General features: G+C 45.2%; 1 protein-coding gene across 4 annotated transcripts in view; it reads right to left on the reverse strand.

Moving 5' to 3' along the window:
- Positions 1–16,988, reverse strand: part of MKRN2 (makorin ring finger protein 2) — a 38,123-nt gene extending 21,135 nt beyond the window's left edge. Inside the window, exon 1 of one of the 4 annotated variants that reach the window (XM_024982528.2) lies at positions 16,951–16,988. In XM_024982528.2, coding sequence (XP_024838296.1) covers positions 16,951–16,973 — 23 coding nt within the window. In that variant the 5' untranslated portion in view covers positions 16,974–16,988. 4 annotated transcript variants of the gene reach the window in all.
- Between the last annotated feature and the right edge of the window lie 8,692 nt (positions 16,989–25,680).

A 25,680-nucleotide genomic window follows, 5' to 3' on the forward strand; every position in this document is an offset into this window, starting at 1 on the left:
TTGTGGACTGGAAGAATCAATGTTGTCAAAATGACTATACTACCCAAGGCAATCTACAGATTCAATGCAATCCCTATCAAATTTCCAATGGCATTTTTCACAGAAATAGAACAAAAATCTCAAAATCTGTATGTAGACACAAAAGACCCCAAATAGTCAAAGCAATCTTGAGAAAGAAAAACAGAGCTGGAGGAGTCAGGTGCCCGGACTTCAGTCTATACTACAAAGCTACAGTCATCAAAACAGTATGGCACTGGTACAAACTGAGAAATACACGTCAATGGACCAGGATGGAACACCCAGAAATAAGCCCAAACCAAGAAATACACGTCAATGGACCAGGACGGAACACCCAGAAATAAGCCCAAACCGAGAAATACACGCCAATGGACCAGGGCGGAACACCCAGAAATAAGCCCATGTGCCTACGGTCAACCCATCTATGACAAAGGAGTAAGACTACACAATGCTGGAAAAACAGTCTCTTCAACAAATGGTGCTGGGAAAACTGGGCAATCACATGCAAAAAAATGACAACAGATCATCTTTAACTCCGTAGACAATAAGCTCAAACAGGATTAAAGACCTAAATGAGACCGGATACTATAAAACTCCTAGAGGAAAACACAGGCAGAATACTCTCTGCAACACATCACAGCAACATCTTTTTCTGATCCATCTCCCAGAATAATTGAAATAAAAACAAAAATAAACAAATGGGACCAACTCAAACTCAAAAGCTTTAGCACAGCAAAGGAAACTATCAACAAAACGAAAAGACAACTCACAGATTGGGAGAAATATTTGCAAATGATGTGACAGATAAGGGATTAGTCATGATCAGAATATATACAAACAGCTCATGATACTTAAGAGTATCAAAACAATCAACTCACTCAAAAAATGGGAAGAAGACCTAAATAGACATTTCTCCAAAGACACACAGATGGCCAGTAGGCACACAAAAAGATGTTCAGGATCACTAATCATTCAAGAAATGCAAGTCAAAACTACAATGAGATCTCACATCCACCAGAATGGCTATCATAAAAAAAATCCACAATCAATCACTGCTGGAGAGGGTATGAAGAGAAGGGAACCATCCTACCCTGTTGGTGGGAATGTAGACTGGTACAGCCATTATAGAGAACAGTACAGAGCTTCCTTAAAAAACTAAAAATAGAGCTACCGTATGACCCTGCAATCCCACTCCTGGGCGTGCACAGACGGATAAAAACATGATCCAAAAGGACACGAGCACCCCAGTGTTCACTGCAGCACTGTTCACAGCAGCCAAGACAGGGGAGCAACCTGAATGCCCATCGACAGGAGAACGGATAAAGAAAACACGGCACATACAACATGAGGGATGTGACTCAGCCATTAAAAAAGCATGCAATGACACAATTTACAGCAACCACGGATGGACCCAGAGAGTATCCTACCGAGTGAAGTCCGTCATACAGAGGAGAAGAAATACCATGTGACAGCCCTTACATGTGGAATCTAAAAGGAAATTATACAAGTGAACTTACAAAATAGAAACTCACAGACTTAGAAAATGAGCTTATGGTTGCTGAGGGGAAGGAAGAGTTAGGGAGTTTGGGATGGCCATGTACATACTGCTGTATCTTAAATAGATAACCAACAAGGACCTACTGTATAGTGCGTGGGAACTCTTCAATGCTATGTGACAGGCTGGATAGGAGCAGGGCTTGAGATCCAACCAGTCCATCCTAAAGGAGATCAGTCCTGGGTGTTCATTGGAAGGAATGATGCTAAAGCTGAAACTCCAATACTTTGGCCACCTCATGCGAAGAGCTGACTCATTGGAAAAGACTCTGATGCTGGGAGGGATTGGGGGCAGGAGGAGAAGGGGACAACAGAGGATGAGATGGCTGGATGGCATCACCAACTCGATGGACGTGAGTCTGAGTGAACTCCGGGAGTTGGTGATGGACAGGGAGGCCTGGCGTGCTGCGGTTCACGGGGTCGCAAAGAGTCGGACACGACTGAGCGACTGAACTGAACTGGGGGAGAATGGATACATATATATGCATGACTGAGTCCCTTTCCTGTTCACCTGGAACTGTTACAACATTGTTAATTGGTTATACCAAAATACAAAATAAAAAATTCGAGAAAACCCCGAACTGCAGATCTTTGAGTTTATAGGAAATTCAGGAGGATTGGGAACAAACTAAAAGACTTCATGATGAAGCAACCAGATAAATACAAAAGAGGAGACAGCATGTGGGGCAGGTCTCTTTAACAAGCAAGTGTCATGGGAAGAGAGTAAGGGGAGAGGGCCTTGGTCTGGAAAACAGTTTGGCAGTTTCTTAAAACTTAAACATAAATTTACCACAGGACTCAGCGATTCCATTCCTAGGTGTTGACCCTGTCTACCCAAGAAAGATGAAAGCATGTTCAAACAAATACTTGGACAGGGACATTCGTAGCAACGTCATTCATAATAGGGTGAGAACTCTGACATTCCATCAAGTGGTGAAGGGATAAACCAACTGAAACATCCACATGGTGGGGTACTATCTGGCAACAGAAAGGACAATGATGCGCGCTACAAGGACGAAGGGCGAGCACATCAGAGCGCGTGAAATAAGGCAGACACAGAAGACCGCACGTTGCATGGATTCACTTACATGTAGTGTTAAAAGGGGCACGTCTATAGGGACAGAATGGTCCTGATACAGACTACTGTGCAGCTTCTACAGGCTACACACAGACACAGTCCCTATGAATGCTATGAAAATTATACTTCAATAAAGCTGTCAAATTGCACTAGCTTAGCAGACAGAATATAAGGTATGCAATAACCAGTGCAATATTTGGTCCTGGATTATATTCTGGTTTGGACAAAGCAGCTCCAAAAAACACCTGTGGCCCTGGAGAAGGCAATGGCAACCTGCTCCAGTCTTCTTGCCCGGGAAATCCCAAGGACAGAAGAGCCTGGTGGGCTGCAGTCCATGTGGTCGCAGAGAGTCAGACCCGCCTTAGCGACTGAACAGCAACGAAGTGGAACAGAACAGTGAGTACACGTGAAATAAAGTGCTCAGTGAAAATGGGGAAAGCCTGCGGGACAAATGAGGGAACCTGAGCACAGACGGGCACAGACGAGACATCAGATAATTTACTGACATGGAAACTGAAGAGTGCTAACTGAGAAAAGCGTATCACGAAACAGAATACAGAGTAAAATGGTGCAGTCGGCACTGTGCGAAACAGTACAGCGACTCCTCAAAAATTAAAAACAGAACCGCCATACGACTCAGCAATTCCACTCCTGGGGATACACACAGATGAACTGGAAACAAGAACTCAAGTATTTGTACACCCCACATGATTCACAACAGACAAAAGGTGAAAACAACCCAAGTGTTCACCCAGGGACGAATGGAAACAACATGTGGTTTGCACAGGCAAGGAAGGAAAGCTGACAGCAGCTACCCGTGGAAGGCCTTCGAGGTGTTATGTAAGTGGTGACACCAGACACGAAAAGACAAGCAGCACAGAACCCACTCCCACGAGGTGCTCAGAACAGCCAGACTCACAGAGGGGAGCAGACGGCGGCTGCCAGGGGCTGGGGAGGCAGATGGAGAAGCTAAGTGTTTAAAGGGGACAGGTTCGGTTTGGGGGTTGGAAGAGTTCTGGAGGTGGATGGTGGAGATGAGCGCACGAGTGTGCATGTACCTACCACTGAACTGCACACTGAAATATGGTTAAGACGGCACATTGTTGTTATGTACATTTTACCACAAATTTTAAAACATACAGTATGCTCTCACACACACACACATATTCGCATTTCAAAATGCAGAAAGGTATTTCTGCCATGAATATACACTACTTCTGTAAGAGTAAATGATGGTTGTTTTAGTTTTTAAAAATTATAGAGTATTGAATACTGGGGAGAGTGTGTTTAAAAAAAACAAACATAAATGCTCAGTATAATACCTATCCAACCCCAAAGTTCACCTCTTATTCAGTTCAGTCCCTTAGTTGTGTCTGACTCTTTGTGACCCCATGAATCGCAGCACGCCAGGCCTCCCTGTCCATCACCAACTCCTGGAGTCCACCCAAACTCACGTCCATCGAGTTGGTGATGCCATCCAACCATCTCATCCTGTCATCCCCTTCTCCTCCTGCCTTCAATCTTTCCCAGCATGAGGGTCTTTTCCAATGAGTCAGTTCTTCACATCAGATGGCCAAAGTTTTCGAGTTTCAGCTTCAGCATCAGTTCTTCCAATGAATATTCAGGACTGATTTCCTTTAGGATGGACTGGTTTGAGCTGACTCACTGGAAAAGACCCTGATGCTGGGAAAGATTGAAGACAGAAGAAGGGCATGACAGAGGATGAGATGGTTGGATGGCATCACTGACTCACGGACATGAGTTTGAGCAAGTTCTGGTAGTTGGTGATGGACAGGAAGGCCTGGCGTGCTGGAGTCCATGGGGTTGCAAAGAGTCGAACGTGACTGAGCAACTGAACTGAACTGATCCTGGCCCCACGCATCAGAACAAGACCCAGTTTCCCCCTCAGTCAGTCTCTCCCATCAGGAAGCTTCCATAGGCCTCTTATCCTTATTCATCAGAGGGCAAAGAGAATGAAAACCACAATCACAGAAAACTAACCAAACTGATCACATGGACCACAGCCTTGTCTAACTCAGTGAAACTAAGCCATGCTGTGTAGGGCCACCCAAGATGGGTGGGTCATGGTGGAGAGGTCTGACAGAATGTGGTCCACTGGAGAAGGGAATGGCAAACCACTTCAGTATTCTTGCCTTGAGAACCCCATGAACAGTGTGAAAAGGTAAAATGATAGGATACTGAAAGAGGAACTCCCCAGGTCGGTAGGTGCCCAATATGCTACTGGAGATCAGTGGAGAAATAACTCCAGAAAGAATAAAGGGATGAAGCCAAAGCAAAAATAACGCCCAGCTGTGGATGTAACTGGTGATGGAAGTCAAGTCCGATGCTGTAAAGAGCAATATTGCATAGGAACCTGGAATGTCAGGTCCATGAATCAAGGCAAATTGGAAGTGGTCAAACAGGAGACGGCAAGACTGAGTATCGACATTTTAGCAATCAGTGAACTAAAATGGACTGGAACACATAAATTTAACTCAGATGACCATTATATCTACTACTGCGGGCAAGAATTCCTTAGAAAAATGGAGTAGCCCTCATAGTCAACAAAAGACTCTGAAATGCAGTACTTGGGTTCAACCTCAAAAATGACAGAATTATCTCTGCTCATTTCCAAGGCGAACTATTCAGTATCAGAGTCATCCAAGTCTATGCCCCAACCAGTAATGCTGAAGAAGCTGAAGTTGAATGGTTCTATGAAGACCTACAAGACCTTCTAGAACTAACACCCCAAAAAGATGTCCTTTTTATCATAGGGGACTGGAATGCAAAAGTAGAAAATCATGAGATATCTGGAGTAACAGGAAAATTTGGCCTTGGAGTACAAAACGAAGCAGGTCAAAGGCTAACAGAGTTTTGCCAAAAGAACACACTGGTCATAGCAAACACTCTCTTCCAACAACACAAGAGAAGACTCTACACATGGACATCACCAGATGGTTAATACCAAAATCAGACTGACTATATTCTTTGCAGCCAAAGATGGAGAAGCTCTATACAGTCAGCAAAAACAAGACCAGGAGCTGACTGTGGCTCAGATCATGAACTCCAAATTCAGACTTGAATTGAAGAAAGTAGGGAAAACCACTAGGCCATTCAGGTATGACCTAAATCAAATCCCTTACGATTATACAGTGGAAGTGACAAATAGATTCAAGGGATTAGATCTGATAGAGTGCCTGAAGAACTATGGACAGAGGTTCGTGACACTGTACAGGAGGCAGTGATCAACACTATCCCCAAGAAAAAGAAATGCAAAAGGCAAAATGGTTGTCTGAGGAGGCCTTATAAACAGCTGTGAAAAGAAGAGAAGTGAAAAGCAAAAGGGAAAAGGAAAGCTATACCTGTCTGAATGCAGAGTTCCAAAGAATAGCAAGGAGAGATAAGAAAGCCTTTCTCAGTGATTAGTGCATAGAAATAGAGGAAAACAATAGAATGGGAAAGACTAGAGATCGCTTCAAGAAAATTAGATACCAAGGGAATATTTCATGCAAAGATGGGCTCAATAAAGGACAGAAATGGTAGGGACCTAACAGAAGCAGAAGATATTAAGGTGGCAAGAATACACAGAAGCACTATACAAAAATAGATTAACGTCCCAGATGACCACGATGGTGTGATCACTCACCTAGAGCCAGGCATCCTGGGGTCCAAAGTCAAGTGGGCCTAGAAAGCATCACTATGAACAAAGCTAGTGGAGGTGATGGAATTCCAGATGAACTATTTCAAATCCTAAAAGATGATGCTGTGAAAGTGCTGCACTCAATATGCCAGCAAATTTGGACAACTCAGCAGTGCCCACAGGACTGGAAAAGATCAGTTCTCATTCCAATCGCAAAGAAGGGCAATGCCAAAGAATGCTCAAACTACCGCACAACTGCACTCATCTCACATGCTAGCAAAGTAATGCTCAAATTCTCCAAACCAGGCTTCAACAGTATGTGAAGCAAGAACTTCCAGATGTTCAAGCTGGATTTATAAAAGGCAGTGGAACCAGAGATCAAGTTGTCAACATCCACTGGATCATAGAAAAAGCAAGAGTTCCAGAAAAACATCTACTTCTTCTTTATTGACTATGCCAAAGCCTTTGACTGTGTGAATCACAACAAACTGTGGAAAATTCTTCAAGAGATGGCAATACCAGACCACTTTACCTGTCTCCTGAGAAATGGAACCAAGGAATGGTTCCAAATTGGGAAAAGAGTACGTTAAAGCTGTATATTGTCACCCTGCTTATTTAACTGATATGCAGAGTACTTCATGTGAAATGCCAGGCTGGAATCAAGATTTTTTTTTTCCCCCCAATGAAAAATTATTCAGTCTTTATTTATTTTTCCTTACAATATTGTATTGGTTTTGCCATACATTGACATGAATCCGCCACGGGTGTACATGTGTTCCCCATCCTGAACCACCCTCCCACCTCCCTCCCCATCTCATCCCTCTGGGTCATCCCAGTGTACCAGCCCTGAGCACCCTGGAATCAAGATTTAAAGGAGAGACAGCAATAACCTCAGATATGCAGATAACACCACCCTTATGAAAGAAAGTGAAGAAGAACTAAAGAGCCCCTTGATGAAAGTGAAAGAGGAGAGTGAAAAAGTTGGCTTAAGACTCAACGTTCAAAAAACTAATATCATGGCATCCAATCCCATCACTTCATGGCAAACAGGTGGGGAACAATGGAAACAGTGACAGACTTGATTTTCCTGGGCTCCAAAATCACTGCAGATGGTGATCACAGCCATGAAATTAAAAGACGCTTGCTCCTTGGAAGAAAAGCTATGACAAACCTAGACAGCACATTAAAAAGCAGAGACGCTGCTTTGCCAACAAAGGTCCATCTAGTCAAAGCTATGGTTTTTCCAGTAGTCGTGTATGGATGTGAGAGTTGGGCTATAAAGAAAGCTGAGTGCTGAAGAATTGATGCTTTTGAGCTGTGGTGTTGGAAAAGACTCTTGAGAGTCCCTTGGACTGCAAGGAGATCCAGTCCATCCTAAAGGAAATCAGTCCTGAATATTTATTGGAAGGACTGATGCTGAAGGTGAAACTCCAATACATTGGCCACCTGATGTGAAGAACTGACTCAATGGAAGACCCTGATGCTGGGAAAGATTGAAGGTAGGAGGAGAGGGGACGACAAAGGATGAGATGGTTGAATGGCATCACTGACTCGATGGACATGAGTTTGAGAAAGTTCCAGGAGTTGGTGATGGACAGGGAAGCCTGGACAGCAGTCCATGGGGTCACAAAGAGTTGGACACGACTGAGCAACTGAACTGAGGTGAATGAGAACCTAGTGTATAGCACTGGGGTGGGTGGGGTGGGGAGAAAGTGCAATCTGTTTGTAGGACATACATTCAGTTCAGTTGCTCAGTCGTGTCTGACTCTTCGCGACCCCATGAATCGCAGCACACCAGGCCTCCCTGTCCATCACCAACTCCCAGAGTTCACCCAAACTCATGTCCATCGAGTCAGTGATGCCATCCAGCCATCTCATCCTCTGTCATCGCCTTCTCCTCCTGCCCCCAATCCCTCCCAGCATCAGAGTCTTTTCCAGTGAGTCAACTCTTCGCATGAGGTGGCCAAAGTACTGGAGTTTCAGCTTTAGCATCATTCCTTCCAAAGAAATCCCAAGGCTGAGCTCCTTCAGAATGGACTGGTTGGATCTCCTTGCAGTCCAAGGGACTCTCAACAGTCTTCTCCAACACCACAGTTCAAAAGCATCAATTCTTCGGCGCTCAGTCTTCTTCACAGTCCAACTCTCACATCCATACATAGCCTTGACTAGACGGACGTTTGTTGGCAAAGTAATGTCTCTGCTTTTGAATATGCTATCTCGGTTGGTCATAACTTTCCTTCCAAGGAGTAAGCATCTTTTAATTTCATGGCTGCAGTCACCATCTGCAGTGATTTTGGAGCCCAGAAAAATAAAGTCTGACACTGTTTCCACTGTTTCCCCATCTATTTCCCATGAAGTGATGGGACCAGATGCCATGATCTATGTTTTCTGAATGTTGAGCTTTAAGCCAACTTTTTCACTCTCCTTTTTCACTTTCATCAAGAGGCTTTTTAGTTCCTCTTCACTTTCTGCCATAAGGGTGGTGTCATCTGTGTTATCTGAGGTTATTGATATTTCTCCCGGCAATCTTGATTCCAGCTTGTGCTTCTTCCAGCCCAGCGTTTCTCATGATGTACTCTGCATATAAGTTAAATAAGCAGGGTGACAATATACAGCCTTGATGAACTCCTTTTCCTATCTGGAACCAGTCTGTTGTTTCCGTGTCCAGTTCTAACTGTTGCTTCCTGACCTGCATACAGATTTCTTAACCTTAGAAATGCGTCCCAATTTACAGTGCAGACAAATACTGTTTGATTCCCATGTATCCAAGTTACCGAGATTACCTAGTCAAATTCAGAGTCAGCAAGTAATGATAAATCGGTAGATGCTGGGGGGTGGGGAGGGGCGGGGCACGGGGAGTTAGTGTTTAATGAGGACAGAGTTTCCATTTAGGAAAGTGAAAAATATTCAAGAAATAGATGATGGCGAGAGTCACTAAACAGATGATGGTGGCTCGGTGGTCAAGAATCCACCTGCAATTCAAGAGCTGTGGATACTTGGTTTGATCCCTGGGGAGGGAAGATTCCTGGAGAAAATGGCAACCCACTCCAGTATTCCCGCCTGGAAAATGTCATGGACAGAGGAGCCTGGCGGGCTACAGACCACGGGGCCACAAAGTGTCAGACGCAACTGAGCACGCACGCATGCACAAACGTTGCACAACAGTGTGAAGGGACTTGGTGCCACTGACACGTACAGTTAAATGTGGTTAAAACAGTATGTTTTATATTGTGTGAATTTACCAACAACGACAACAAAAAAGGGGAGAAAGGGCACCAGAGAACAGGGGTTCATGCTGTGCCTCAGCCCTCCAGAGCCCGGGAGGCTGCTCAGCGGGGCGCCACGGTCTGAAGCCTCCCGCCCGCCCTGCTCTGCACACCCTTCCCCGTCTCTCCAGCTGTCCATCTCCCCACCAGCAGCCTGTTTACCAGGCCCACCGGGCAGTTCCTCTTCTCCCAGGAGTGTGAAAAGGGTGCTCTGCTCTGCGTGTCAGTGCCCACTGAGTCTGGGTACCACGTGCTCAGTCGCTCAGCTGTCACTCACATAAAAAGCGACACCTGGAAAGCCCCTGGGTAGCATGTGTCACCTCTAAACACCAACAGAATCAAGTTTCTGAGCCTACAAAGATGACTGGACCTGTGATGCAAGCGACGACACGGAGGCGGTGTCCTGTAGGGTCTCGTCTAGGTGGTCAGCTAGGCTCTTCTCAGGCGACATCCCCGGGGCTGCCACCAGACCAGAGACTTGTGTAGTAACTTGCTATAAGGCCGGATGTAGTTTTATGTAAAAAAAAGAAAAAAGGCTCTGAACCTGGCAAACTAGGGGTATTCTTGTTAGAAACATTAAAAAGATAAAGAAAGGGCCTAAATAAACCTTGGTATTCACAATACTGGCTTTCAGAGTGTGCAGCAGCATTGTGAATACAGCAAGCCTGAGCCCACCTAGAAGGCGGGCCCCTGCCTACAGCCCCTGGGGCCTGGCTGGTAGACGGCCCCCTGCACCGAGAGAGACAGTCTCTGAATGACGAGACGCTCGCTGCGTGTCTCCTGTGTAGCATCTGGTTGGTGCTGCGCATCTGCTTTCCCAGGAGTCTGGTCTGGGGACATGCTGGGCAGAGGGCGAGAGGCCTGGGCACAGTGTGCTGCATTTCCGCTGCAGCAGGAAAAAGGTGCTGTGACCCTTTATGGGAGGAAGCCTGCACTCAGGTTCCCCAGATGCCACTGGAGTCTGTCTCCCTTAGGATACAGCTGTGATCCCTCACCACTCACTGTGATCAACCTTCATCTTGAGTACAATGATACGTTGAGTTCATGGGTCATTCTAGCCAATCACCAGCTGTAATGGTGATTCTGGGATCCCCAACATGGAAGTGTATCACACTTCTCAACAGTTTGGTAACTCTTCTGGAGAAACGCTACTCAACATTGTGACGCAATTCCGGGACTCCTCTGGTGGCCCAGTGGTTAGGAATCCGCCTTGTAATACAAGGGATGCAGATCCAACCCCTGGTCGGGGAACTGAGATCCCACATGCCGAGGAGCAACTAAAGCCCCGCATCTCAACTACCGAGCCCCTGTGCTCCGCAACTGAAGATCCTGCGTGCCACAACTAAGACCCAACTCAGCCAAACAAATAAATATAAAGGAAACAAACACTGATAGATTCCAACCATCCTCAAGTATGGTAATCTTTGAAGGTGTTAAAAAAAAAAAAAAATCAGTGACAAGAGCCAAATCCAGTTATCAGAATTAAACTCCTGAAGAGTGGAATGCAGATGACACCACCCTTATGGCAGAAAGTGAAGAGGAACTAAAAAGCCTCTTGATGAAAGTGAAAGAGGGGAGTGAAAAAGTTGGCTTAAAGCTCAACATTCAGAAAACTAAGATCATGGCATCCGGTCCCATCACTTCATGGGAAATAGATGGGGAAACAGTGGAAACAGTGTCAGGCTTTATTTTTTGGGGCTCCAAAATCACTGCAGATGGTGACTGCAGCCATGAAATTAAAAGATGCTTACTCCTTGGAAGGAAAGTTATGACCAACCTAGATAGCATATTCGAAAGCAGAGACATTAGTTTGCCAACAAAGGTCCGTCTAGTCAAAGCTATGGTTTTGCCAGTGGTCATGTATGGATGTGAGAGTTAGACTGTGAAGAAAGCTGAGCGCCGAAGAATTGATGCTTTTGAACTGTGGTGCTGGAGAAGACTCTTGAGAGTCCCTTGGACTGCAAGGAGATCCAACCAGTCCATTCTGAAGGAGATCAGCCCTGAGTGTTCATTGGAAGGACTGATGCTGAAGCTGAAACTCCAATACTTTGGCCACCTCATGTGAAGAGTTGACTCACTGGAAAAGACTCTGATGCTGGGAGGGATTGGGGGCAGGAGGAGAAGGGGACGACAGAGGATGAGATGGCTGGATGGCATCACTGACTCGATGGATGTGAGTTTGGGTGAACTCCGGGAGTTGGTGATGGACAGGGAGGCCTGGTGTGCTGCGATTCATGGGGTCGCAAAGAGTCGCACACGACTGAGCCACTGAACTGAAAGAGTGGAAGAGAACAGGTTCCAGTTGGCTACAAAAACAGTTCCACACAAGTGAGATCTAACAAATGCTTCATTAATGATTTCTTTTGGAGAAACTAGACAAAATTTCCTCAAAGAACCAGGGCAAGACTGCCAGATACCATCTACCTAACCAGGCAAGAAGAGGAAAGATGCTCAGTGGTGGGCCTGCAGATGTCTTTTATATGGAGTAATTCTACCACCACCTCCCACAAGTCCTATTTAGAAAACACACCTTCCCAACTGCACTAATTATATTCCCCATCAAAAATTCGAAATATTTAACCACCACTCAAGTTCCCAGTTTTCTCACTTAGAAGCTGGTGACTCCATACAAGGCATTTCACCTCTGTGACTAAACTGAAATTTAGTTTCAAATGTAACTTCTAAGCCTCCACCATTGCCTCAAGCAAGGCAAGTGTGAAACAAGGAGTGGAGCCCGTCCAGTCCTGTTTCTGTAGCGTGTGTCAGCACTTCCACCACCCGGTGACAAACCCAAAGCTTCCCTGGGAGCGGCCCGCCAGCCCTCAGGGCATCTCTGTCAGCTGCTCACAGCGATTCCTCACCATCTGGGTTATACTAAGCCTAACCCCGGCCTCTTTCATGGGGTACGTATCCTGTAATGAGTTTCCAACTGCTCACCCTTCTGGATGGCCAAACCATCCCTCATACGTCTTGCTAGAGACCAGAAGCAGACCCGAGCTGGTGAGCACTGTGGGCTGTTGGTATGTGACGGGGGACGCGCACAGCTGAGACTCAGAGTAGGGAGGTTCTTTCCAGGGGACACGCCAAAGCCATCTGTTATCCTGGATAACCTAAAGACGGTTTCAGGTGGCGCGGTGTTATCTGTTGCAGAGGGTATCCGGTTCACTTCCAGCTACACAGCCGCCAGCAGCTGTGGCTGAAGGCTGAGCCACACAGAGCCAAGCTGGCTTGGTGCAGGTCTTTCCACAGTGCCCGCCTCCAGCAGGACATTTGGCAAATCACTTCCAAGTACACGGGCAACTTGCATCCTCAGTGTCACCTTCCTTCACCTTTTCCCACGTATTCTCACAGGCTTAAATTTTACAGCTGTACTGCCTGCGACGACAGATCCATAAAGGGGGAAGGCAGACTTGGACTCCCCTGGTGGTCCGGTGGCTGAGACTATGAGGGGGCCCAGGTTTGATCCCTGGTCAGGGAACTAGATCCAGCCATGCCACAGCGAAGAGTTCAAATGCCACAACTAAACTGCCTGCGTGCTGCAACTAAGACCCACGGCAGCCAAATAAATAAAACAAACTTTATAAAAAGGGGAAGGAACTTAGCTAATGGGAGGCATGGCGATAGGCTTGAAATAACTGATTAGTGGTAGGGATGAAATAAAGAACAATGTAGTGGTTAAAGGAAGACTGTGAAGTTAGCTTCCTATATGACCTCGAGTAAATAATTTAAATCTCCAAGCCTTTCCCATCTGTAATATAAATATAATTCACAGTACTTCATAGACTGCATGTCAGTGCTTAGCCTAAAACATCCTCAATGGTCTTAGGATTGTTTGTTATTATCTAATCTCTTAACCAACCCTACTGGTTGGGCATTGTTATTCAGTCACCCAGTCGTGTCTGAGTCTGCCACCCCATGGACTGCGGCATGCCAGGCCTCCCTGTCCCTTGCCATCTCTGAGTCTGCCCAGGTTCATGTCCGTTGCATCGATGATGCCATCTGGCCATCTTATCCTCTGACGCTCTCTTCTCCTTCTACCCTCGATCTTTCCCAGCACCAGGGGCTTTTAACCCTAACCCTAACCCTAAGCTGGGTGGGCATGGCCATCCCCATTTTACAGATGAGGAGACTGCAGCCCAGGTGAAGCCAGAATCAGAATCCAGAGCTGCCCTAGTTTGGAGCTCAAGCGCTTCCTATCACTCACGGGCCACAAGGTGCCCCATATTTTGTTGGTGCCTTTCAATGAGTCACAAGGTCCGGGCCTGACACTCTGGGTCTTAACAAAGGGGCTGCTATCACATGAGGAGGAGGACAAACAAACTGGTTACCAAGCAATAATAAAGGCCTGCACTAGGCTTTTGAAAACAGATTGAAAACCTAGGGAGATGGTTTGGAAAAAAGAATCAGCAAAAAATTGAGATTCTGGACAGACTGACATTCTGGAGAGAGTGGAATGCTGAGGAATCAGGGGAGCTGACCGACAGCACAGAGGTGTGAGTGGCCATTCTTGCAGTCCAGGCAATAAATGAATGTCTTTGTCCTTAAGTCTGGGAATCCTACCATTTAGCTCATATTATAATAGAAGCAAAACAAACACTTTGTCCTGCTGACATGCAGCATAAACCAAAACCAGTTTGCACCTTGACATAAACCAAAAACAGCAGACCACCCAGTTTTAGATCTGGTCTTCCAAACAAATCAAACCTTGAACATTTCATGTAAGTTGCCAACGTCTGGAGATAAGATCTCCGCATATAAGGTTCTGAATGAGAAAAGCTTTCCATCACTACTGCACTAATGTGAACCTGGCACTCTTGGTACCACTGCCATTCTTCCTATGTAAATATGTCTTCTGTTTCTCCTTTGGCAAGGCAGACCCTGTGACGCCAGACTCTTTGACATCCCTTTGCAAGTAACCTTTCTTCTTTTTTAATGTGGACCATTTTGAAGTCTTTACTGAATTTGTTACAATATTGCTTCTGTTGCTTATGTTCTGATTTTTTTGGCCCTGAGGACTGTGAGATGTTAGCTCCCTAACCAGGGATCGAACTGGACCCCCCTACACTGGAAGGCAAAGTCTTAAGCACTGGACAGCTAGGCACAGCCCCACTGTATAGTTTTGGATGAGTTTTCCTTTTTGTATCAGCAAATTAAAAACTTTGAAAACTCCCGTAGTAAACAAACTGTAATTTAGCATTTCCCGAACTTATTTGGGGGCCAGAGCACCTACAAGAGCACAAACTCTGAGGCCACATATGTGCCACCTGGAAGCTGAATAACCTTGGAAGTCAGTTCACTGCTGAGGTTTGGCTGGTGATCCACGGAATGGTGTGTGTTGCTGGATGACAAGCAACATGGCTGATAGGGAACCTCAAAGAGCACCCAGGGCACCGCCAACAAACATCACTTTGTACACAACCGATCCTTTCTCAACCTTCCAACCCACTCTAGTTTCTCTGCACCAACTTCTGCAGGACACTCCTATCTGGGAAAACCAGAACCAAAGCTTGTAGGTTAAGCCATCTCCTAGGATAGAAAGAACAACCCCAAGGTGATCTTGATTTACATTTCTGTTCCTCCAGGTAGATGTGAATTTGGGGCAAGCTTCAAGTCGGAGCACAGCTTCTTCTCATCTGTCAAATGAGACACCACGCAGGTGGGAGATTCCATTACAAAGCGGCGCAGACATAAGCACCGTTATGCAGACGCGGCTTAGACGGGGTAACGGAATTTGGTATACAGACCACAATGATTAAAGATATTGTCCAACAGGGGGAAGTTTACAGAAATATACATAATCATAGGCACAGGTCCTCACAAAAGACCTTCTATTACAAATAACCTAGTGAAATTCTTTTCTATCCACACAAACTGCCAATTTCTGACGACGGCACATAGGCCTTGGATAAACTGGTTGAACGGTTAATAGAGACTAATGCTAACAGGAAACTTCTCACATCACACTTTCCCAACTATTCATAGTAAGGAAGACAAGCAGCAACACAGATGATACACTCTTCATTACGTATAATAGAAACGTACGGCTGGGGGCTGGGTACCGCCGCCCATCGTGTCCCACACAAATTTAACTCAGACCAACTATTAAAAGTTGTACTTTCCAGGTCCAGTAAGAGCAGGACCCCCAAACCTTCAAGCCACATACCTGCCGAGGAACGCGGGTGTTACACACACCAAACTCCTTCTATTTAACGGGCGCAGTGGAGCCATCAGGTTTTGAATTTTCTACAACTACCCATCCACCCGTTACTGCTCTCACTTACCCTCCGTCGGCCTGAGTTTCCTGCACTTCAAAACAGGAATGAAGCCTGCCTAGTAGTGTTACTGTGAAGGCTGCTGAGAACACAAGCCTTGGGGATACGCGGGACAAGAAAGAAACTTAGAGCAAACGCTATTTCCCACACAGCAGCTCCCAACTCGCTAACTGTGCACGGGAGTTCTCCAGACGCTTAGGAACCGAAGGCCGCTTCCGCGGGCCCTCACCGACGATGAGCGCCTACACCTGGGTGGTATCGCCATTTGTAAACGACCTCCTGCGCCCCCTGACTGCACAGCGGCGGCTTCGCTCCAGGTCTCAGGGGCCCACCTCTCAGCCCGCACGGCCCGGCCAGCGCCCCCTCCTTCCAGCCGCGCGGCGGCCGGCGCAGCGCCCGCGGGGCTCCGCCACGCACCGCCCGGTCCTGGGCATCGGCTCCGCCGCGCCGGCCCCGCCGGGGGACTCCGGAGCCCGAACCTCGGGAGAGCCGCTTCCCACCGCCCCACTGCGGCTCGTTTCCCTGGCACGGCGGTGAGGCACGCGCGGGGAAGGACCCGCGGCGCCGCGCGCTGACCTGCAAGTGACCTGCTTGGTGCTCATGGCGGTCGGAACGGAGGGCCTTCGTGCGGCCGATGCCTCTAGCTCTCCCAGCCGCCGCCGTCTCCGCCTCGGCCTTGGCCCTGCCCATCCCGCAGGGCCGCGTCACGCCGGCGCACGCCGGCGTCTCCGTGCCGCACGCTGGTGGCGCCGGCAGGAAACCTCGCCACCGTCACAATTGGTTCCGCACCGGGGTGAGGCGGGGCCAACCGCCAATCGCTGCACTCCTAGTCCCGCCTCCCCAGGCCTCCCGGGCGGGCGCGGCTAGGCTCTCAGGCCCGCGGGTTTTACGCCCGGGGGCCCATTGTTAGTCCCTACGGGTCTCTCCCTTTTTTCTTCAGCATTCCTTAGCGACTTCTCGTGGCTTAGGATCACCTCAGCCCTTCCGCGGCCAAGCTCCCCCCTCTCCTGTGCGCAGTTCACTTCAGTCGCTCAGTCGTGTCCGACTCTCTGCGACCCCATGAATCGCAGCACACCAGGCCTCCCTGTCCATCATCAACTCCCGGAGTTCACTCAGACTCACGTCCATCGAGTCGGTGATGCCATCCAACCATCGCATCCTCTGTCGTCCCCTCCTCCTCCTGCCTTAAATCTTTCTCAGCATCAGGGTTTTTTCCAATGAGTCAGCTCTTCGCATCAGGTGGCCAAAATTAGAGTTTCAGCTTCAGCATCAGTCCCTCCAATGAATATTCAAGGTTTTATTTCCTTTAGGATGGACTGATTTGATCTCTTTGCTGTCAATGGGACACTCAAGAGTCTTTACTGCTGTAAAAATATTGTCTTCTGATGAATGAGCATAGAATATACTTCCAACTATGTAGCACTTTTGAAATTTCTTTAAGAAACTTAGGAAGAATATTGGAAAATTTGTCGTTTTCAGTGTAGAAGTCAACAACTTTTATTATGTTTATTCTCACGTACCTTGGTGAGTTTTTTGGACGCATTTTAAATGATATTTTTTAAATGTCCTAATTGTTTATTGCTTGCTCCATGCTACATTCATGTATCAGTTCCAGTGGTTTCTTTGTTTTTTGGATTTTTTACACATACACAATCATGCCATCAACAAATAATGATAGTTTCACTTTGTTTTCAGTCTTCACATCCTTTATTTCTACCTCATGCCTTATTGCACGGCTGAGAATCTTCAGGGCAACTGTGAACAGAAGCGGTAATAGTCGACACCTCTGTCTTGTTCTTGAGTTCAGGGAAAGTAATATTTCATCATTAATTAAAATGTTAGGCCCAGAGTTTTTAAGGCTACCCCTTATCAAATAAAGGCAGTTTCTTTATTATTCTAGCTTTCTTTAAGACTTTTTAATAATAAACATCTTGTTCTTTTAAAACAAATTTGTTTTTCTCCTCTCTGAGAAAACCACACAGTCTTCTCCTTTATTTGGTTAATGTATTGAATTATATCAATTGATTTTTCAGTGCTAAACCAACCTGAGATTCCTCAGATATACCTCACTTGGCCATGATACATTATTCTTCCTATAAATCATCAGATTTGATTTGCTAATATTGTGTTTAGGAATTTTGCACCTGATTCATAAGAGATATTATTCTGTAGTGCTCCCTTGATGTCCATGTCAGGTTTTGTACTTGAGATGTGCTGGCCTCATAATACAAGTTTGGAAGTCTTATCTCTTTTCTATTCTTTGGAAAAGTCTGATAATATAGGTATTAATTTTTCCTCAAATATTTGGAAGAATTCACCACTGAAGCCACCTCAGCCTGCAGTTTCTGGCATAAACAGATTTTTAATTAAAGATTTAACTGCTGTATTACATATGGGCTGGGCTTCCCAGATGGCTCAGTGATAAAGAATCCACCTTCCAATGCAGGAGATGGGGGTTTGATCCTGGGGTCAGGAAGATCCCCTGGAGTAAGAAATGGCTCTTCTTGCCTGGGAAATCCCATGGACAGAGGAGCCTGGAGGGCTAGAGGCAATGAGGTAGCAAAGAGTCAGACTCGACTGAGCATGCACGCACGCAGGCACATACAGGCCTATTCAGATTTTATCTTGTCAGGTTTGGAAAGCTTTTTTCCCCCAAGTAAAATAGTCCATGTCAATTAAAATTATTACATTTATTGTCATGGAGTTAATAATATCTTCTTTAAAAAACGATCTGTAACCTCCTTTCATTACTGACACTAATTGGTTATCTCCTTTCATTACTGATGGACTTCCCTGGTGGCTCAGATGGTAAAGCATCTGCCTACAAGGCAGGAGACCCAGGTTCAGTCCCTGGGTTGGGAAGATCTCCTGCCGAAGGAAATGACAACCCACTCCAGTATTTGTGCCTGGAAAATCCCATGAATGGAGGAGACTGTTAGGCTACAAGTCCATGGGGTCGAAAAGAATTGGACACGACTGAGCAACTTCACTTCATTACTGATATTATTTGGTATTTTATCTCTTTTTTAAAAAATTCATTTTACTAGAAATTTATCAATTTTGTTAATCTTTTCAAGGGAGAAGCTTTGGACTTTGTTCATTTTCCCCACTGTAGATGCTTTTTATATTTCACTGATTTCTGCTCGTATCTTTAGTACTTTTTTTCCCCTACGTTCTTTGAATTCATAATGCTGCTATTTCTGGCTTCTTCAGATGGAACTTCAGATCATCAATTCTCAAATGTTCTTCTTTTTTGAGTATTTGAAGCTATAATTTTCCCTCTAAGCACATTTTAACTGTGTTTCACAAGCTTTTAAGTCCTATTTTCATTATCATTTAGTTCAAATATTTTCTAATTTTCATTCTTTGACTCATAAGTTATTTAGAAGTGTTCTGCTTAATTTTCAAACAACTGAGACTTTCTAATTATCTTTTCCTCACTGATTTCTAGTGTAATCCCAGTGTGGAATTGTCTTTTCTCTTTTAGGTTTGGTCAACAGTTGATTTATACATTTTGAAGCTGTGTTTTAGGCTCAAATTTAATGCTTTATCTTTTTTTGTGTGTTATACATTACTGAGAAATGTTCCTCTTCATGCTTAGCTGTACCTGTTAACCAGGGCAGAGTTATATCAGTGAAAAAAAAAATGTGTTAGAAAGTGTCAAGAGACTCTTCTAATTTTAAAAGTAATTAGAAGAGGAACCTGGAGCTAAAGTGCCATTCTCATCACATATTCTAAGGACTGGACGCACAAGCTACTGAAACTGATTCAGGAAGGAGAAAATATGAATAGACCTCCATCAGGAGATTGAATTAGTGATCCAAAAGCTTCCCACAAACAAAGAAAATTCCAAAACCAGTAGCTTCACTATATCTGGGTGCTCAGTCATGTCTGACTGTTTGCGACCCCTGAGGACTGTAGGCTGCCAGGCTCCTCTGTCCATGGTATTTTCCAGGCAACAATACTGGAATGGGTTGCCATTTCATTCAGGAGAGGATCTTCCCAACACAGGAATTGAACCCTTGGCTCCTGCATTGGCAGGCGCATTCTTTACCATTAGCGCCACCTGGGGAGTCAAGTTCACTAGTGAATTCTATTGAACATTCGAAGAGGAATTAACACCAATCCTTTACAGAGTCTTACAAAGAGCGGAAGAGGATGGAATGCCTCCCATTCTATGAGGCCAGTATTACACCTTGATACAAAAAGCAAACACATCACGAGAAAACTACAGATCAATATACTTTTATATAAAGAAAAATATAAAAACTTTCCACAAATTACTAGCAGATGGAATGCAGCAACGTAGAAAAAGGATTATCTGCCACGACCATGTGAAAAGTATCCCTGGAGTGCAGGACTGATCCAACATACTGCTGCTGCTGCTGCTGAGTCGCATCAGTCGTGTCCGACTCTGCGCGACCCCACAGACGGCAGCCACCAGGCTCCCCGTCCCTGGGATTCTCCAGGCAAGAACACTGGAGTGGGCTGCCATTTCCTTCTCCAGTGCATGAAAGTGACAAGTGAAAGTGAAGTCGCTCAGTCGTTTCCTACTCTTAGCGACCCCATGGACTGCAGCCCACCAGGCTCCTCCATCCATGGGATTCTCCAGGCAGGAGTACTGGAGTGGGGTGCCATTGCCTTCTCCATAAATCAATGTAATTCACCGTGTTAAAAGAAAAAATAATATGCTTATTTTAGTAGATGTGGAAAAAACATTTGACAAAATCTAATGCCTTTTCTTTGGCATCGCCCTTCTTTGGGATTGGAATGACAATTGACCGTTTCCAGTTTTGTGGGCACTGCTGAGTTTTCCAAATTTGCTGGCATAGTGAGTGCAGCACTTTCACAGCATCATCTTCCAGGATTTGAAATAGCTCAACTGGAATGCCATCACCTCCATTAGCTTTGAACATAGAGATGCTTCCTAAGGCCCACTTGACTTCACATTCCAGGATGTCTGGCTCTAGGTGAGTGATCACACCATCGTGATTATATAGGTCGTGAAGATCTTTTTTGTACAGTTCTGTGTATTCTTGCCACCTCTACTTAATATCTTCTGCTTCTGTTAGGTCCATACCATTTCTGTCCTGTATCGAGCCCATCTTTGCATGAAATGTTCCCTTGGTATCTCTAATTTTCTTGAAGAGATCTCCAGTCTTTCCCATTTTATTGTTCTCCTCTATTTCTTTGCACTGATCACTGAGGAAGGCTTTCTTATCTCTCCTTGCTATTCTCTGGAACTCTGCATTCAAATGGGTATATCTTTCCTTTTCACTTCTCTTCTTTTCACAGCTATTTGTAAGGCCTCCTCAGACAGCCATTTTGCTTTTTTGCATTTCTTTTTCTTGAGGATGGTCTTGATCCCTGTCTCCTGTACAATGTCACAAACCTCCGTCCATAGTTCAGGCACTCTGTCTATCAGATATAGTCCTTTAAATCTATTTCTCACTTTCACTGTATAATCATAAGGGATTTGATTTAGGTCATACCTGAATGGTCTAGTGGTTTTCCCTACTTTCTTCAATTTAAGTCTGAATTTGGCAATAAGGAATTCATGATCTGAGCCACAGTCAGCTCCTGGTCTTGTTTTTGCTGACTGTATAGAGCTTCTCCATTTTGGCTGCAAAGAATATAATCAATCTGATTTCGGTGTTGGCCATCTGGTGAGTCTTCTCTTGTGTTTTTGGAAGAAGGTGTTTGCTATGACCAGTGTGTTCTCTTGGCAAAACTCTATTAGCCTCTGCCCTGCTTCATTCCGTATTCCAAGGCCAAATTTGCCTGTTACTCCAGGTGTTTCTTGACTTCCTACTTTTGCATTCCAGTCCCCTATAATGAAAAGGACATCTTTTTTTTTTTTTTTTTAAGGTGTCAGTTCTAAAAGGTCTTGTTGGTCTTCACAGAACCATTCAACTTCAACTTCTTCAGCATTACTGGTCAGGGGATAGACTTGGATTACCATGATATTGAATGGTTTTCCTCGGAAATGAACAGATCATTCTATCGTTTTTGAGATTGCATCCAAGTACTGAATTTCAGACTCTTGTTGAGTATGAGGGCTACTCCATTTCTTCTAAGGGATTCCTGCCCACAGTAGTAGATATAATGGTCATCTGAGTTAAATTCACCCATTCCAGTCCATTTTAGTTCACTGATTCCTAGAATGTCAACGTTCACTCTTCCCATCTCCTGTTTGATGACTTCCAATTTGCCTTGATTCATGGACCTAACATTCCAGGTTCCTATGCAATATTGCTCTTTACAGCATCGGACCTTGCTTCTATCCCCAGTCACATCCACAACTGGGTGTTGTTTTTGCTTTGGCTCTGTCTCTTCATTTTTTCTGGAGTTATTTCTCCACTCTTCTCCAGAAGCATATTGGGCACCTATCAACCTGGGGAGTTCATCTTTCAGTGTCCTATCTTTTTGCCTTTTCATACTCTTCATGGGGTTCTCAAGGCAAGAATACTGAAGTGGTTTGCCATTCCCTTCTCCAGTGGACCACATTCTGTCAGACCTCTCCACCATGACCCGCCCGTCTTGGGTTGCCCCACACGGCATGGCTTAGTTTCATTGAGTTAGACAAGGCTGTGGTCCATGTAATCAGATTGGCTAGTCTCCTGTGATTGTGGTTTCAGCCTGTCTTCCCACTGATGGCCTCTCTCAGCACCTACTGTCTTACTTGGGTTTCTCTTACCTTGGACATGGGGTATCTCTTCTCGGCCGCTGCTCCTGACCTTGGACATGGGGTATCTCATCTGAGCTGCCGCTCCTGTGCTACGCAGTCACCGCTTCAGCAATACTTGAACCATGAACTTCCAGATGTTCAAGCTAGTTTTAGAAAAGGCAGAGGAACCAGAGATCAAATTGCCAACATCTGCTGGATCATCGAAAAAGCAAGAGAGTTCTAGAAAGATGTCTATTTCTGCTTTATTGACTATGCCAAAGACTTTGACTGTGTGGATCACAATAAACTGTGGAAAATTCTGAAAGAGATGGGAATACCAGACCACCTGACCTGCCTTTTGAGAAACCTGTATGCAGGTCAGGAAGCAACAGTTAGAACTGGACATGGAACAACAGACTGGATCCAGATAGGAAAAGGAGTATGTCAAGGCTGTATATTGTCACCCTGCTTATTTAACTTATATGCAGAGTACATCATGAGAAACGCTGGGCTGGAAGAAGCACAAGCTGGAATCAAGATTGCCAGGAGAAATATCAATAACCTCAGATATGCAGATGACACCACCCTTATGGCAGAAAGTGAATAGGAACTAAAGAGCATCTTGATTAAAGAGGAGAGTAAAAAGTTGGCTTAAAGCTCAACATTCAGGAAACGAAGATCATGGCATCTGGTCCCATCACTTCATGGCAAGTAGATGGGGAAACAGTGGCTGACTTTATTTTTGGGGCTCCAAAATCACTGCAGATGGTGATAGCAGCCATGAAATTAAAAGACGCTTACTCCTGGGAAGGAAAGTTATGACCAACCTAGGCAGCATATTAAAAAGCAGAGACATTACTTTGTCAACAAATGTCCATCTAGTCAAGGCTGTGGTTTTTCCAGTAGTCATGTATGGATATGACAGTTGGACTATAAAGAAAGCTATAGAGTGCCGAAGAAGTGATGCTTTTGAACTGTGGTGTTGGAGAAGACTCTTGAGAGTCCCTTGGACTGCAAGGAGATCCAACCAGTCTATCCTAAAGGAGATCAGTCCTGAGTGTTCATTGGAAGGACTGATGCTGAAGCTGAAACTCCAATACTTTGGCCACCTGATGCACAGAGGTGACTCATTTGAAAAGACCCTGATGCTGGTAAAGATTGAAGGCAGGAGGAGAAGGGGACAAGATGGCTGGATGGCATCACCGACTCAATGGACATGGGTTTGGGTGGACTCCGGGAGTTGGTGATGGACAGGGAGGCCTGGTGAGCTGCGGTTCATGGGGTCGCAAAGCATCGGACATGACTGAGCAACTGAACTGAACTGAACTGAATGCCTTTTCCTAATAAAAACACTCAAAACAACTAGGAAGAGAAAGGAACTTCCTCACCCTGATAAGGTCTTCTACCCAAACCCTACAGGTAACATCAGACTTAATGGTGAAAGACCAGCAGGTTTCCCTCTAACATCCAGAACAAGAAAAGGATACTCACTGGTAACACCTCTATTCAACAGTATGCTGGAGTTTCTCACCAGGGCAATTAGGCAAGAAAAAGAAATAAAGTTATTCCAATGGAAAAGAAGAAGTAAAACTATATTTATCTGCAAATGGTATGATTCTGTGTAAAACTCTTAGATGAAAGTACAGTCACAGATTTTCATGACACTGGATTAGGCAATGGATTCTTAAATGAAACACCGAAGGGTAAGAAATGAAAGAAAAAAATGGATAAATTTGACTTCATCAAAATTTTAAAAATTTGTACTTTAAATGATATCATCAAGAAAGTAAAAAGACAGCATTTAGAATTTATATAGTATATCCAGAATATATAAAGAACAACAAAAGCACCAAAACAGATAAAATATATAAAGAACAATTATAAACTCAACAATTTATATACAGAAAAGGACAATAGGCATGTGAAAGGATGTTCAGCATCATTAGTTGCTGCTGCTGCTGCTAAGTCACTTCAGTCGTGTCCGACTCTGTGCGACCCCACAGACGGCAGCGCACCAGGCTCCCCCGTCCCTGGGATTCTCCAGGCAAGAACACTGGAGTGGGTGGCCATTTCCTTCTCCAATGCATGAAAGTGAAAGTGAAGTCGCTCAGTTGTGTCCGACTCTTAGCGACCTCATGGACTGTAGCCTACCAGGCTCCCCCGTCCACGGGATTTTCCAGGCAAGAGGACTGTAGTGGGTGCCATCGCCTTCTCCGCATTAGTCACTAGGGAAATGCAAATCAAAACCATGATGAGGGGCATTCCCAGTGGTCCAGTGGCTAAGACTCTGCACTCCCAATGCAGGGGCCCCGGTTCAATCCGTGGCCAGGGAACTAGATCCCACATGCCACAATTAAGAGTTCACATGCCTCAAATCTAAGGTCCCTTGTGTGGAAACTAAGACCCAGCACAGCCAAGTAAACAAACAAAAAATCCACAAGGAGATTCTACTTTGAGACCGCTAGAATAGTTAAAAAAATACAGACAGTAACAAGTGATGATGTGGAGACACTGAAAGTGAAAGTGAAGTCGCTCAGTCGTGTCCGACTCTTTGCGACCCCATGGACTGTAGCCTACCAGGCTCCTCTGACCATGGGATTTTCCAGGCAATAGTACTGGAGTGGATTGCCATTTCCTGCTCCAGGGGATCTTCCCAACCCAGAGATCGAACCTGGGTCTCCCGCATTGTAGACAGACGCTTTACTGTCTGAGCCACCAGGGAAGCCCTTTGGAGACACTGGAAGCCCCTAAAATTGCTAGTGGGAATGGAAAGTGATGCAGCCACTTTGAAGACAAGTTCGGCAGCTCCTCAAAATGTTAAATATAGTCAGTATGTGACCCAGAGATTCCACTCTTGGGTACGGGATCAAGGGAACTGATGACATATGCTCACACAAAAACTTGTACAGTAATATGAAACTTGTTTATAGCAGCATTATTCATGTAACCGCGAGGTGGAAACAACCGAAACGTCCATCAGCTGATGAAAGGAAATGTAAAATGTGGTACAGCTGCCCCATGGAATATTATTCAGCCATTAAAAGGGATGAACAACCAATGCGTGCTACAACATGGATGAACTTTGCAAACATTATGCTAAGCAAAGAAACTAGATACCGAAGACCACGTATCAAATGATGCCATTTATATGCAATGTCCAGAATAGACAAATGCCTAGAGAAGAA

The sequence above is a fragment of the Bos taurus genome, chromosome 22, assembly GCF_002263795.3.
Source record: "Bos taurus isolate L1 Dominette 01449 registration number 42190680 breed Hereford chromosome 22, ARS-UCD2.0, whole genome shotgun sequence".
In the NCBI taxonomy this organism is placed as follows: Eukaryota; Metazoa; Chordata; class Mammalia; order Artiodactyla; family Bovidae; genus Bos; species Bos taurus.